This window comes from Pristiophorus japonicus, chromosome 7, assembly GCF_044704955.1.
Source record: "Pristiophorus japonicus isolate sPriJap1 chromosome 7, sPriJap1.hap1, whole genome shotgun sequence".
Lineage (NCBI taxonomy): Eukaryota > Metazoa > Chordata > Chondrichthyes > Pristiophoridae > Pristiophorus > Pristiophorus japonicus.
Window position 1 is genome coordinate 204,745,948 of NC_091983.1, and position 16,753 is coordinate 204,762,700.

The 16,753-nt window shown below is 43.0% G+C and overlaps 1 protein-coding gene across 4 annotated transcripts in view; it reads left to right on the forward strand.

Annotated features, from left to right (window-relative positions):
• babam2 (BRISC and BRCA1 A complex member 2) overlaps window positions 1-16,753 on the forward strand; it is a 278,819-nt gene that overhangs the window by 235,222 nt on the left and 26,844 nt on the right. For all 4 annotated transcript variants that reach the window (XM_070885724.1, XM_070885727.1, XM_070885725.1 and 1 more), the window contains one exon: window positions 6,815-6,885. In XM_070885724.1, coding sequence (XP_070741825.1) covers window positions 6,815-6,885 — 71 coding nt within the window. The remainder of the gene's footprint in view (window positions 1-6,814; window positions 6,886-16,753) is intronic.

The following is a 16,753-nucleotide window of genomic DNA, read 5'->3' on the forward strand; positions in this document are numbered from 1 at the left end:
CAGGGAGATTTCTCTGAAGTTGCCGCAGTCGGATTTGCTCACCGATCGTTAATTTGGGTTCTGCCAGGACCACACGATTCCAGACCTCATTACGGTCTTGGTCCAAAGATGGGCAAAAGAACTGAATTTCAGAGGTGAGGTGAGAGTGACTGCCCTTGACATCAAGGTAGCATTTGACCAAGTGTGACATCAAGGCGCCCTAGATATTGAAGTCAATGGGAATCGGGGAAAACTCCACTGATTGGAGTCATAGCTAGCACAAAGGAAGATGGTAGTAGTTGTTGGAAGTCAATCATCTCTGCCCCAGGACATCATTGCAGGAGTTCCTCAGGGAAGTATCCTAGGCCCAACCATCTTCAGCTGCTTCATCAGTGACCTTCCCTCCATCATAAGATAAGTAGTGGGAATGTTTACTGATGATTGCATTGTTCAGTTCCATTCGCAACTCCTCAGATAATATTCTTCACTTGCCTGGATGAGTGCAGCTCCAACAGCACTCAAGAAGGTTGACACCAATAAGGACAAAGCAGCCCACTTGATTTGGACCCCATCTACCTCCTTAAACATTCACTCCCTCTACCACTGGCGCACCGTGGCTACAGTGTGTACCAACTACAAGATGCTCTGCTACAACCCGCCAAATCTTCTTTGACCACCTCCTAAAGCCGCGACCTCTACCACATAGAATGACTAGGGCAGCAGGCACATAGGAACATCACCACCTCCACGTTCCCCTCCAAGTTGCACACGTTCCAGACTTGGAAATATAATGCTGTTCCTTCATCGTCGCTGGGTCAAAATCCTGGAACTCCCTCCCGAACAGCACTATGGGAATACCTTCACCACAAGCACTGTAGTGGTACAAAAAGGCAGCTTACCACCACCTTCTCGAGGACATTTAGGGAAGGGCAATAAATGCTAGCCTTGCCAGCGCCGCCCAGATCCCAGGAATGAATATATAAAACAAATAGGAAGAAGGCACATCACCACAAATGAAATTAGGATTGGGCAATAAATGCCAGCATTGGAAATGGCACCCATTTTCCAAGAATAGAAATGTAGAAACATAGAAAATAGGTGCAGGAGTAGGCCATTCGGCCCTTCGAGCCTGCATCGCCATTCAATGAGTTCATGGCTGAGCATGCAACTTCAGTACCCCACTCCTGCTTTCTCGCCGTACCCCTTGATCCCCCTTGTAGTAAGGACTACATCTAACTCCTTTTTGAATATATTTAGTGAATTGGCCTCAACAACTTTCTGTGGTAGAGAATTCCACAGGTTCACCACTCTCTGGGTGAAGAAGTTTCTCCTCATCTCGGCCCTAAATGGCTTACCCCTTATCCTTAGACTGTGACCCTTGGTTCTGGACTTCCCCAACATTGGGAACATTCTTCCTGCATCTAACCTGTCTAAACCCGTCAGAATTTTAAACGTTTCTATGAGATCCCCTCTCATTCTTCTGAACTCCAGTGAATACAAGCCCAGTTGATCCAGTCTTTCTTGATATGTCAGTCCCGCCATCCCGGGAATTAGTCTGGTGAACCTTCGTTACACACTCTCAATAGCAAGAATGTCCTTCCTCAAGTTAGGAGACCAAAACTGTACACAGTACTCCAGGTGTGCCCTCACTAAGGCCCTGTACAACTGTAGTAACACCTCCCTGCCCCTGTGCTCAAATCCCCTCGCTATGAAGGCCAACATGCCATTTGCTTTCTTAACCGTCTGCTGTACCTGCATGCCAACCTTCAATGATTGATGTACCATGAAACCCAGGTCTCGTTGCACCTGCCCTTTTCCTAATCTGTCACCATTCAGATAATAATCTGTCTCTCTGTTTTTACCACCAAAGTGGATAACCTCACATTTATCCACATTATACTTCATCTGCCATGCATTTGCCCACTCACCCAACCTATCCAAGTCACTCTGCAGCCTCATAGCATCCTCCTCGCAGCTCGCACTGCCACCCAACTTAGTGTCATCCGCAAATTTGGAGACACTACATTTAATCCCCTCATCTAAATCATTAATGTACAATGTAAACAGCACAGAACCTTGCGGTACCCCACTAGTCACTGCCTGCCATTCTGAAAAGCACCCATTTACTCCTACTCTTTGCTTCCTGTCTGCCAACCAGTTCTCAATCCACGTCAGCACACTACCCTCAATCCCATGTGCTTTAACTTTGCACATTAATCTCTTGTCGAACCTTGTCGAAAGCCTTCTGAAAGTCCAAATACACTGTTAGATCTCTTAATTTCCAATGAAATACGAACTCCGATGGTAGTTTTAACTTTTTAATCTTGGCAGAGAGCAACAAACTGCTGGCTGATTGCCAGTTCCTTTGTCTTACTGAAACCACATGGTCAAAATGGCTGTATTTATGCCTGGATCAATTTACAGAAAAGAACTCGCCGCCTTTGACCTTATTGGCTCACTACCCAAGGGTCCTAAAATGTCAAGTTGATTGATGCCTTAATGCAACATGCTGAAATGCATGTAGCATCTCTGACTTCTTGTCTGTGAATTTTCACAGCCTGTCTAAATGCAGCCTGTTTGAATTTTCTATCATTCACCACATCAATTGGTTCTCCCTTGTCCACTCTATTGGAAACATCCTCAAAAAATTCCAGAAGATTTGTCAAGCATGATTTCCCTTTCACAAATCCATGCTGACTTGGACCTATCATGTCACCTCTTTCCAAATGCGCTGCTATGACATCCTTAATAATTGATTTCATCATTTTACCCATTACCAATGTCAGGCTGACCGGTCTATAAGTCTCTGTTTTCTCTCCCTCCTTTTTTAAAAAGTGGGGTTACATTGGCAACCCTCCACTCAATGGGAACTGATCCAGAGTCTATGGAATGTTGGAAAATGACTGTCAATGCATCCGCTATTTCCAAGACCACCTCCTTAAGTACTCTGGGATGCAGACCATCAGGCCCTGGGGATTTATCGGCCTTCAATCTCATCAATTTCCCCAACACAATTTCCTGACTTATAAGGATTTCCCTCAGTTCCTCCTTCTTACTAGACCCTCTGACCCCTTTTATATCCGGAAGGTTGTTTGTGTCCTCCTTAGTGAATACCGAACCCAAAGTACTTGTTCAATTGGTTTGCCATTTCTTTGTCCCCGTTATGACTTCTCCTGATTCTGACTGCAGGGGACCTACGTTGGTCTTTACTAACCTTTTTCTCTTTACATATCTATAGAAGCTTTTGCAGTTCGTTTTAATGTTCCCTGCAGGTTTCCTCCCGTACTCCATTTTCCCTGCCCTAATCAAACTCTTTGTCCTCCTCTGCTGAGTTCTAAATTTCTCGCAGTCCCCGGGTTCGCTGCTATTTCTGGCCAATTTGTATGCCACTTCCTTGGCTTTAATACTATCCCTGATTTCCCTCGATAGCCACGGTTGAGCCACCTTCCCTTTTTTATTTTTATGCCAGACAGGGATGTGCAATTGTTGGAGTTCATCCATGCAGTCTCTAAATGTCTGCCATTGCCCATCCACAGTCAACCCCTTAAGTATCCCAATTCACACCTCATACCTTCAAAGTTACCCTTCTTTAAGTTCTGGACCATGGTCTCTGAATTAACTGTTTCACTCTCCATCCTAATGTAGAATTCCACCATATTATGGTCACTCTTCCCCAAGGGGCCTCGCACAATGAGATTGCTAATTAATCCTCTCTCATTAGACAACACCCAGTCTAAGATGGCCTCACCCCTAGTTGGTTCATCGACATATTGGTCTAGAAAACCATCCCTTATGCACTCCAGGAAATCCTCCTCCACCGTATTGCTTCCAGTTTGGTTAGCCCAATCTATGTGCATATTAAAGTCACCCATTATAACTGCTGCACCTTTATTGCATGCACCCCTAATTTCCTGTTTGATGCCCTCCCCAACATCATTACTACGGTTTGGAGGTCTGTACACAACTCCCACTAACGTTTTTTGCCCTTTGGTGTTCTGCAGCTCTACCCATATAGATTCCACATCATCCAAGCTAATGTCCTTCCTAACTATTGCATTAATCTCCTCTTTAACCAGCAATGCTACCTCACCTCCCTTTCCTTTTATTCTATCCTTCCTGAATGTTGAATACCCTTGGATGTTGAGTTCCAGCCCTAATCATCCTGGAGCCGCGTCTCTGTAATCCCAATCACATCATATCTGTTAACATCTATTTGCACAGTTAATTCATCCAGCTTATTACGGATACTCCTTGCATTAAGACACAGAGCCTTCAGGCTTGTCTTTTTAACACACCTTGTCCCTTTTGAATTTTGCTGTAATGTGGCCCTTTTTGTTTTTTGCCTTGGGATTCTCTGCCCTCCACTTTTACTATTCTCCTTTCTATCTTTTGCCTCTGTCTCCCTTTTATTTCCCTCTGCCTCCCTGCATAGGTTCCCATCCCTCTGCCATAATAGTTTAACTCCTCTCCAACATCACTAGCAAACACTCCCCCTAAGACATTGGTTCCGGTCCTGCCCAGGTGTAGACCGTCCGGTTTGTACTGGTCCCACCTCCCCCAGAACCGGTTCCAATGCCCCAGGAATTTGAATCGCTCCCTTCTGCACCACTCCTCAAGCCACGTATTCATCTCAGCTATCCTGCGATGCCTACTCTGATTAGCACGGCACTGGTAGCAATCCTGAGATTACTACTTTTGAGGTCCTACTTTTTAATTTAGCTCCTAACTCCCTAAATTCGTCTCGTAGGACCTCATCCTGTTTTTTTACCTATATCGTTGGTACCTATGTGTACAACGACAACTGGCTGTTCACCCTCCCTTTTCAGAATGTCCTGCACCCGCTCCGAGACATCCTTGACCCTTGCACCAGGGAGGCAACTACCATCCTGGAGTCTTGGTTGCGGCCGCAGTCACAAAAGCATAGAACCAGAAATGGACACTTGTTAATGGTGCCCACTCCATCCACAGACAAGATACCATTTGCTCCATCATAAATTCAACTCCAATTGTTCACAACTGTGGAATGTAACAGCACTGAAACAGGCCATTTGATCCATCAAGTCTATGCTGTTGTCTTTCTCCACAATCTAATCATGCTCTCCTGCTCACTCCTCATACCTTTCATTGTTTATCTTTTTCAAGCAATTAATTATTTTTTAAATAAATTATGGATTCTGCTTGATAAATGGTTGGGGCTGCGAATTCACATTCTAATCACCTGTGCAATTTTTTTTTTCTACCCTAACCTTTTATTGTTTCTGTAATTTATCATCGATTTGTCCTCTTGTTGCCATCTCACCGACCGGTGGATAAGCTATCAAACATATCATCATAGACAGTCCCTCGAAATCGAGGAAGACTTGCTTCCACTCTAAAAGTGAGTTCTCAGGTGATGGTACAGTCCAATATGGGAATTACAGTCCCTGTCACAGGTGGGACAGATGGTCATTGAACGAAAGGGTGGGTGGGGAGTCTGATTTGCCATACGCTCCTTCAGCTGTCTACATACTATTACCTTATCATAACCCTTCCTAATCGTGAAGACGTGTCTGATCTCACCCGATGGCTTCCATCAGGTTTCATCTTCTAAAAGTTCCTGCCTCCCCCCCCCCACCAAAGTAATCAAGTAAAATTTCATAATACCCACCTACTTTGCAACTATTATTATTCAACCTTGGTTGGTTATGGCAGCAGCCAGAAACTAATTTAACGTAGTATTTAATCATCTCTGATTAAACTTGCCCTCAACAATCTTCAACTCCTTTATTATCCAGATGTGTTTCTGTATTATTTTCTAAACTCGTTAACTGCTTTTGCTGAGGGTTTGTTCCACATATCCAGTACTGTGGTGTGTGGGAGCAATATTCTAATCTCTAATCTTGAGAATAGTTATTTTCTACTTGTATGCTGTTTTTATTTCCCAGTTCAAAATTTAACAGCATGCTTACATCTGTCTTACCTATGCCTCTCCGCATTTAATGCACCAACTCCCCTTGAGCTTTCCCCCAATAAAAAGAGAGTCTTGGAATGTTTGATGCTGCCATTTGGTGCAAAATAAAGTAGCGCCATTCTGCTGCGCAAACATCCCTCACTATAGTGAGCACAACAAATATTTAAACACACACGCAATCAGAAAGACCTGCAATATTATACTCCTTGGTAAGACCGCACCTGGAGTACTGTGTATATTTTGGTCTCTTTACCTAAGGAAGGATATACTTGCTTTCGAGGGGTGCAACAAAGGTTCACCAGACTGATTCCTAGGATGGGGGGATTGTCCTATGAGCGAGATTGAGGAGACTAGGCCTATTTTCCCGAGAATTTAGAAAAATGAGAGGTGATCTCACTGAAACATATAAAATTCTTCGAGCTTGATAGGGTAGATGCAGGGAGGATGTTTCCCCTGGCTGGGGAGTCTAAAACTAGAGATCACAATCTCAGAATAAGTGGTTGACCATTTAGGACTGAAATGAGGAGAAATTTCTTCACTCCGATCTGTGAATCTTTGGAATTCTCTACCCCAGAGGGCTGAGGAGGCTCAGACGTTGATCGATTTTTGGATATTAAGGGATAAGGGCATAGTGTGGGGAGGTGGCGTTGTAGAAGATCAGCCATGATCTCATTGAATGGTGAAGCAGACTTGAAGGGCCAAATGGCGTTCTGCTGCTCCTGTTTCTTATGTTCAATACTAAAAAATGTAATGGTGCAAGTCTTGAAAAGGATATCAAATATTTTGTTTAAAATAATGTACCCAGATTTGTAAATCCTGTCCTCATTTATCTCGTCTATATAATAACTTTTAATGTAAACTTATTTTTGCTTTATTTAAACCAAGGTGCAGTATATCATTCAGGGTTACCACAGAAGAAGAGAGTACATCGCTGCCTTTCTGAGTCACTTTGGAACGTAAGTTTATATTTGGATACCATTAATAATTCCTACAAGATAAAGATAATCTAAGTGAAGACTTTATAGTTGTGAGAAAAGATTTATATATGTGACCGCCAGAGTTGGTAATACCCTCGGTTTGATTTCCAGGTCATAATTTTTTGAACAGATATAAAATATCCCAAATCAGATTTTCTGTTCAAAGTTATTGGGCCGCAAATTGCGGCCTCTCCGATGTGCGCATGTGCCCGAAGCGGCCCCGCAAATTCTGGGTTTAGGCACACGAAGCGCACGTGCTTAAGCCTGGCCCTTGCGATCTGTTATCGCACGAATCCCCGGGAATAGGGGCTTCATGGATGGAGATTTGGGCTATTTGCCCAGCAAATGTCCTTAAAACCCTTGTGTCTGGTAAAAGCAGGCGTAAGGCCTGCTTTTTACCAGCGTAAAAGTTTTAAAAGGTAGAAAAATTACATTTTATTACAAATGTTTATATTTTAAAACCCTGTCCATTAAGGTAAGTTCATTTTTAACCCTACTAAAACTTACTAAAAAATAATTTCAAAAAAAATTTTTTTTTCCGAAACAAATTTAATTCAATTTCAATTAATTTTAAATATGTGAAGTGTTTTTTTAATTTATGCATTGCGTTTTTGGGGATATTCTCATTGATAGTAATGGGAACTCGTACAAAAGGAACTCGCCATTACTATCATTGAAAATGCTCCCATTGGTGGTCTAGGCCCACGTGATCCCAGCATGCCCGTACGCTCTTGGGATGCGTGGGCCTCTGCGCTGGGTTGTGCATCTAGGCCTTGAAGCCGAAGTGTTTGTACCTCTGGGACCATCGGGTACTTTTGTTAAAAAAATTTGGGTCGGAGGCATCTGCCCGCGGAAAGTCTCCGACTGCAATCTCTGGCCCATTGTCCTTTAGGAGCTGATAATGCGATATTCTGAGCTCCTCCTCCTACTCCACCTCCTCTTTCTCTTCCTTACTCCACTTCCTCCTTCTTACATAGGATTAGCGTCACAGAAACAGGACCTAGAAATAAACCCTAGTGCTTGGTTTGCTTTTTTTAAGGCCTTGCTAACCTGTGTCGCAACTTTTAATGATTTGTGTATTTGTACTCCGAGATCCCTTTGTTCCTCTACCCCACTTAGACTCGCACCCTCCCTATTCCTCCTTCCAAAATGTAATACCTCACATTTATCAGTGTTGAACTTCATTTGCCAATTATATGCCCATTCTGCAAGTTTATTAATGTCCTCCTGTAATTTATTACAGTCCTTCTCAGTATTGACTATCACCCCTCCCCCGATTTGGTGTCATCCGCAAGTTCAGAATTGTTTTTGATTCCAAAGTCTAAATCGTTAATAAAAATTGTGAACCGCAATGGTACCAGCTCTGACCTTGTGGAACACCACTTTCTGCCACTGTGAATAGCTACCCTTTACCCCTACTCTTTGCTTTCTGTCTTGAAGCCAGCTAGCTATCCATTCTGCTACTTGTCCCCTGACGCCGCGTTCTCTCACCTTGTTCATCTGTCTATTATGAGGTACTTTATCGAAGGCTTTTTGAAAATCTAGATGAATTACATCTATTGCATTACCATTGTCTACTCTTTCTGTTACCTCTTCAAAAAATTCAATGAGGTTGGTCAAGCAAGACTTTTCCTTTTGTAATCCATGCTGACTATTTTTATATTTTTGGTTTCTAGATGCTCTTCTATTTTCTCCTTTAGTAGGGATTTCACTTTTTCCTACTTTTAAACTGACTGGTCTATAATTCCCTGGGCATGTTCTATCCCCCTTCTTAATTATAGGTATTACACAACTATCCACCAATCCTCTGGCACTACACCTTTTTCTAACAGATTATTAAATGTGTGGTAATGCTCTGCTATCTCTTCCCTAGATTTTTTTTTAATGTGTGGATGCAATCCATTCGGATCAGGGGTTTTATCCTCTTGAGTTTGATTAGTTTATTTAATATATCCTCTTTTTTATTTTAAATGCACTGATCTCATTACTAATCTCATCATCCAATGTCATGTCCACCTGTTCTATCTCCCTGGTAAATACTGAAGCAAAATAATTATTTAATATGTCTGCCATCTCTCTAACCCCTGTTGTCTATGTACATAATGTATGTCTCTTTCCTTACCCTCTATTGTTCCCTTATGGCTTTATTCATCCATGGAGCCTCATTAGTGCTTAGTTTGTTCTTTCCTCTTAGCGGAATAAATTGTTCCTGCACTCTGTTGAACATTGTTTTAAATGTTTCCCATTGCTGTTCTGCGTCGTTGTTTGCCAATATTGTTGCCCATTTTATTTTCCCAAGTTCTATTCTCAGCCCCTCAAAATCAGCTTTTCTCCAATCCATTACCCTGGCTTTCATCATACTTATGGCCTCACATAAGAACATAAGAAATAGGAGTTGGAGTAGACCATTTGGCCTCTCGAGCCTGCTCCGCCATTCAATAAGATCATGGCTGATCTGATCTTGGCTTCAACTCTACTTTCCTGCCCATAACCCATGACTCCCCTATCGTTAAAAAATCTATCTTTATCTCCATCAGTCTAGATTCCTCCATGAAGGGAAACATCTACCCTGTCAAGCCTCCTCAGAATCTTATACATTTCAATAAGATCACCTCTCATTCTTTTAAACTCCAATGAGTATAGGCCTAACCTACTCAGCCTTTCTTCATAAGACACCCCTTCATCTCAGGAATCAACCTAGTGAACCTTCTTTGAACTTCCTCCAATGCAAGTATATCCGGCCTTAAATAAGGAGACCAAAACTCTATGCAGTACTCTAGATGTGGTCTCACCAATGCCCTGTACAGTTGTAGCAAGACTTCCCTACTTTTATACTCCATCCCCCTTGCAATAAAGACCAACATTCCATTTGCCTTCCTAATTACTTGCTGTGCCTGCACGATAACTTTTTGTGTTTCATGTACAAGGACCCCCAGATTCTTCTGCACTGCAGCATTTTGTAGTCGCTCCATTTAACTAATAAAATTATCCTTCTCAATTGTCATAAAACCTAATATATTATGGTTACTATTGCCGAGATGTTCCCCTTTCTGCTCTGGTTCATTCCCCATTACTAGATCCAATAGTGAATCTTCCCTTGTTTTGCTTTCTACATATTGGGTTAGAAAAGAGTCCTGTACAGATTGTAGAAAATCCATTCCCTTATCCCCTTTACCTACCTCTTCTGTGCAATTAATATCGGGGTAGTTGAAATCCCCCATGATTATTATATGTTTTTTACTCATTTCCTTAACTTGTCTTCATATTTCTTCCTCCAAATCCCTTCAACTATTAGGTAGCCTGTGGACTACTACGCTTATGAGTGTGATTGATCCTTTATTATCTTTTATCTCTCTCCGTATAGATTCTATTTTTGTCTTGCTGATAGCTGCGTCACTTTTTTCTACTACTGTTATGTTATCCCGAATTAAGTACAGCTACTCCACCTCCCCCTTTTCCCCCTCTATATTTTTTCTAAATATGTTATACCCTGCAATGTTTAATTCCCAGTTCTGATTTTTCTGTAACCATTTCTTCGTAATCCCTACTATGTCTGGTTCCTCGCAACGCATGATTGTCTCCAGCTTTCCTGTTTTATTACGGGCACTGTGTGCATTGCTGTACGGGCAGTTTAACTAATTTTTAATAGGATTTCCTCTCGCTTTATGTTTAACCATCTTTCTGGACTCCTGTTCTATAATTCTCTTTATTCCCTTGCCATCAATATCCTCCCTTACGTTATTCTTTCCTATGCCCTCTTTTCCTGTTTTGTTTATATTCAGGCAGTTTCTTGTAGATCTCGCCCCCATCGTGCTAGTTTAAAGCCTTTGCCGTCTCCCTATTTACCCTTTCCGCTAGGACAATTGGAGCCCATCCCATCGGTACAGCTCCTTCCTGTCCCAGAAATGGTGCCAGTGTCCCATGAAAAGGAATCCCTCTTTCCCACACCAGCCCTTTAGCCAGGTGTTAATTCTCCTGATCTGCCTGTTTCTATGCCAATTTGCACGTGGCTCCGGCAATAATCCACAGATTATTACCCTCGAGGTCCTGCTTTTTAATTTAGAGCCTAACTCCTGATGCTCTTTCAGCAGGACCTCCTCCCTGTTCCAACATGGACCACGACAACTGGATTTACCCCCTCCCTTTCCAAGTTCCTCTCCAGCCGCCGTAAAATATCCCTTACCCCGGCACTGGGTAGGCAACACATCCTTCGGGATTCTCATTCTTGGCGCAGAGGGCGCTATCTATCCCCCCTAATTATAGTGTCTTTTCATCCTCCACCTTCTCGTAAACCGGAAAATATAAAGGGATACCCATGAAGGCCTACGGAGCACTTCATATGCACTGCGCTTGATAATCTGCCCCAGGAGCAGTGCAGCACTCTGTGCCTGTGAACATATTGTGTACTATTAATGCCTCTAGAAATATTTAATTTGGGGCTAGGTGCCAAAAAGCAAATAGAGCACCTGAACAGCAATCCAGATGCTAAATTAATGCATAAAATGGTTCCTGCAAAAGAGGCTCAGTTTTTGGGATGTTAAATCATTTTGCCACAGAAGGATCTGGAAATGATTTGTATTGAAGTTGAATTGTGCTCATAAGGATTTAAAAATGCCATCTGTAGCATGAGGCTGTAAGTGGGTGAGAGTAGAACACTAAAGTCAAAAGGGCCATAGTATGGAATGTTTCCCATATACAGTTCCAGCCTGAAACAGTGAAGGTCATTGAGTCTATCCTGTGAAACATCCAGGCTCATTGTGTTGGGATAATCCAATTTATTTTGAAAAAGTAGTTTGTTTTCTAGGGTGATGCACTTAGGGAGTGGTACCCAGTTTAATTTGCAGCTCCAATTTGTATATTTGGAAAGTACATGAGTAGTTAGCAGTGTGCTGTGATGCAGTAACAGACTTATGGTGAAGTGTTGTTAAATTGCAGTGTACAGCTCCACTTCAAAAGGAACCAAAATATGTGCAAAACTTAACTTGGCACCCTCCCTAAGACCTGCAATCTTCTTCCAAACCTGCTCCCAGATTCTTTGGGCAGTGCAAGTTGTTGTTGTTGTTGGGCAGCTGACCCTTTCTGCCATTTCAGCTACACAGCTTTGGCCTGCATTGGAAGGGTGGCCCTCTGCCCCAAAAGGGAACACCCTTCTTTCAAGGAGCACCTGCAGCAGCACTTCCAATGCTGCTTCAATAAATGGATCACATGGATGAACTTCAACAATTGTACATCCCTGTCTGGAGTAAAAATAAAACGGGGAAGGTGGCTCAACCGTGGCTAACAAGGGAAATTAAGGATAGTATTAAATCCAAGGAAGAGGCATATAAATTGGCCAGAAAAAGCAGCAAACCTGACGACTGGGAGAAATTTAGAATTCAGCAGAGGAGGACAAGGGGTTTAATTAGGAGGGGGAAAATAGAGTATGAGAGGAAGCTTGGCGGGAACATAAAAACTGACTGCAAAAGCTTCGATAGATATGTGAAGCGAAAAAGATTAGTGAAGACAAACATAGGTCCCTTGCAGTCAGATTCAGGTGAATTTATAATGGGGAACAAAGAAATTTCAGACCAGTTGAACAAATACTTTGGTTCTGTCTTCACGAAGGAAGACACAAATAACCTTCCGGAAGGGGACCGAAGGTCTCGTGAGAAGGAGGAACTGAAAGATATCCTTATTAGACAGGAAATTGTGTTAGGGAAATTGATGGGATTGAAGGCTGATGAATCCCTGGGGCCTGATAGTCTGTATCCCAGAGTACTTAAGGAAGTGGCCCTAGAAATAGTGGATGCATTGGTAATCATTTTCCAGCAGTCTATCGACTCTGGATCAGTTCCTATGGACTGGAAGGTAGTTAATGTAACACCACTTTTTTTTAAAAAAAAGGAAGGAGAGAGAAAACGGGTAATTATAGACCGGTTAGCCTGACATCAGTAGTGGGGAAAATGTTGGAATCAATTATTAAAGATGAAATAACAGCGCATTTGGAAAGCAGTGACAGGATTGGTCCAAGTCAACATGGATTTATGAAGGGGAAATCATGCTTGACAAATCTTCTGCAATTTTTTGAGGATGTAACTAGTAGAGTGGACAAGGGAAAACCAGTGGATGTGGTGTATTTGGACTTTCAAAAGACTTTTGACAAGGTCCCACACAAGAGATTGGTGCACACGGTATTGGGGGTAAAGTACTGACGTGGATAGAAAACTGGTTGGCAGACAGGAAGCAGAGAGTCGGGATAAACGGGTCCTTTTCAGAATGGCAGGCAGTGACTAGTGGGGTGCCACTGGGATCCCAGCTATTTACAATATACATTAATGATTTGGATGAAAGAGTGAGTGTAATATCTCCAAGTTTGCAGATGACACTAAACTGGATGGTGGTGTGAGCTGTGAGGAGGACGCTAAGAGGCTGCAGGATGACTTGGACAGCTTAGGTGAGTGGGAAAATGCATGCCAGATGCAGTATAATGTGTAAATGTGAGATTATCCACTTTGGGGGCAAAAACACATATTATCTGAATGGCGGCAGATTAGGAAAAGGGGAGGGGCAACGAGACCTGGGTGTCATGGTACATCAGTCATTGAAAGTTGGCATGCAGGTACAGCAGGTGGTGAAGAAGGCAAATGGTATAGGGGTTTTGAATATAGGAGCAGGGAGGTCTTACTGCAGTTGTACAGGGCCTTAGTGAGGCCTCACGTGGAATATTGTGTTCAGTTTTGGTCTCCTAATCTGAGGAAGGACGTTATTGTTATTGAGGGAGTGCAGCGAAGGTTCACCAGACTGATTCCCGGGACTGACATATGAGGAGAGACTGGATCGACTGGGCCTGTAGTCACTGGAGTTTAGAAGGATGAGAGGAGATCTCATAGAAACTTATAAAATTCTGACGGGACTGGACAGGTTAGATGCTGGAAGAATGTTCCCGATGTTGGGGAAGTCCAGAACCAGGGGACACAGTCTAAGGATAAGGGGTAAGCCATTTAGGACTGAGTGGGTGAAGAAGTTTCTCCTCATGAGAGTTGTTAACCTGTGGAATTCCCTACCGCAGAGTGTTGTTGAGGCCAGTTTGTTGGATATATTCAAGAGGGAGTTAGATATGGTCCTTACAGCTAAAGGGATCAAGGGGTATGGAGAGAAAGCAGGAAAGGGGTATTGAGGTGAATGATCAGCCATGATCTTATTGAATGGTGGTGCAGGCTTGAAGGGCCGAATGTCCTATTCCTGCACCTATTTTCTATGTTCCTATATTTCTAGACGGAGCCGTGGAGTGGGGGGAGCTGGGGAAGGATTTCTGGATGGAAAAACCGAGAAGTAAGGATTTCCTGGATGTCCTGTTAACATTAACCGCAGGACATCTTTTACATTTTTTTCAGTAGGTTTCCTATCGGGCAGGAAAGCAACCGGGGAGCCGATGCCAGGCACATAGAAGATCTCTTGGGGGGGGGGGGGGGGCGGATATCGGGATTAGATGAAGGAAGTCGGAGATTGACGGGGTCGGGGGAGTCAGAGATCTTAAGTCGGCTGATCTCTGCACTGGCTCGAGTCATACATAGCACAAAGGAAGAGGGTTGTGGTTGTTGGAGATCAATCATCACAGCCCAGGATACTGTTGCAGGAGTTTCTCAGAGCCGTGTCCTAGGCCCAACCATCTTCAGCTGCTTCATCAATGACCTTCCCTCCACCATAAGGTCAGAAGTAGGGATGTTCGCTGATGACTGCACAGCGTCATTGCCATTTGCAACTCCTCAGATAATGGGGCAATCCATGCCCGCATGCAGCAAGACCTGGACGACATTCAGGCTTGGGCTGATAAGTGTCAAATAACATTCATGCCACAAAGGTGCCAGGCAATGACTATCTCCAACAAGCCAGTTTTTTTGGCTACACCTCCCAAACACACTAATTCTACCACCCAGAACAACAAGGGCAACAGATGCATGGGAACACCATCATCTGCAAGTTTCCCTCCCAAGTTGCATGTCATCCTGACTTAGTAGTATATTACTGTTCCTTCATCATCGCAGGGTCAAAATCCTGGAACTCTCTCCCTAACAGCACTGTTGGAGTACCTTCACCACACGAACTGCAGCGGTTCAAGAAGGCGGCTCACCAACACCACCTTCTCAAGGACAATTGGGGATGGGCAATAAATGCTGGCCTTGCCAACGTCGCCCACGTCCCATGAACTAATAATATACATTTAAAAATCATGGGTCTATAAAATAGGTTTGCTTGCTGGGCCTGGAGGAAACATTCCTGCTCCTGGGCCACAAGTGGTGCTGTTAATGCATTTGAATCATGGATCCGGCCCCTCGCCTCCTTTTATCTACTTTACTTTATTTTACTTTCCTGAGCCCCAAGAAACCCAGCTTCCATGGTTTAAAAATAAAAATCCTTAAAAGCTCTTACTGGCTGACACACCACCTGAGAGCGGATTGGTTACCTACTCCCAACCCACCTCCATTAAAACCGAAAGTTGGTAGGTCGTGTTTGAGATTTTTAAAATTTTTACTTCCTATCTGCTCCCAACTCACCCATTCTTGGGGGTTAAAATTTCACCATTCAGTTTGCTTGTTATCTTGCAGTCTTTTCAGCAGTAAGTCAGTAAGTGTGAGCAGAAGCCCTTTAAGAGATGTTTCAGTGGATTTTCTGTCCCCTTGCCCTTGTGTACTCCAGTGTATTATCCATTTGCGCCATACTAAAATTTAAATGATCTGATCTTCCATCATATTACAAACTCAGCTCTGTGGAGCACAGGCATATCCAGTGCATAAGGAGTAACGCCCCCAACACTATTACACCAGAAGCACATTATTAGTCCTGTAGAGTTTCTTTACTGCGACTTAAAAAATATATATGAGTGTGATGGTGGCTTCAGTTAATTTGCCAATAATATGTAGAAATATAATTCAAGAGTAAAGTAAAATGTCCCTCAGCTTAATGTAGCAAAATAATGGACATAATGTATTCCTGTTATGTCATTGGAAGCAGACAGGAGCATGGGCGTTAATGGGTGGCATATTTGAAGGAATGTTGGCTTTTTGCTATCGGGTCCTGTGTTCTAACCTTCCTGCTGCTGAGAATTTGTGGAATTTCAGTTATTTTCCATGAAAATAAATTGTTTGATTTTGGCTGGATTTCCTGCGAGAGCCTAATTTCCAAACGATACGGGATGAAATTCCCTCTTTCTCACATATTTCATTATCTGTGTTGATATAAAAAAGGAGGGAGAGAGAAAACAGGGAATTATAGACCAGTTAGCCTGACATCGGTAGTGGGAAAAATGTTGGAATCAATTATTAAAGATGTAATTGCAGCGCATTTGGAAAGAAGTGGCAGGATCGGTCCAAGTCAGCATGGATTTATGAAAAGGAAATCATGCTTGACAAATCTTCTAGAATTTTTTGAGGCTGTAATTAGAAGAGTGGACAAGGGAGAACCAGTGGATGTGGTGTATTTGGACTTTCAAAAGGCTTTTGACAAGGTCCCACACAAGAGATTGCTGTGCAAAATTAAAACACATGGTATTGGGGGTAATGTATTGACGTGGATAGAGAACTGGTTGGCAGACAGGAAGCAAAGAGTCGGAATAAAAGGGTCCTTTTCAGAATGGCAGGCAGTGACTAGCAAGGTTCATTGCTGGGACCCCAGCTATTTACAATATACGTTAATGATTTAGATGAAGGAATTGAATGTAATATCTCCAAGTTTGCAGATGACACTAAGCTGGGTAGCAATATGAGCTGCGTGGAGGATGCTAAGAGGCTGCAGGGTGATTTGGACAGGTTAGGTGAGTGGGCAAATGCATGGCAGATGCAGTATAATGTAGATAAATGTGAGGAAATCC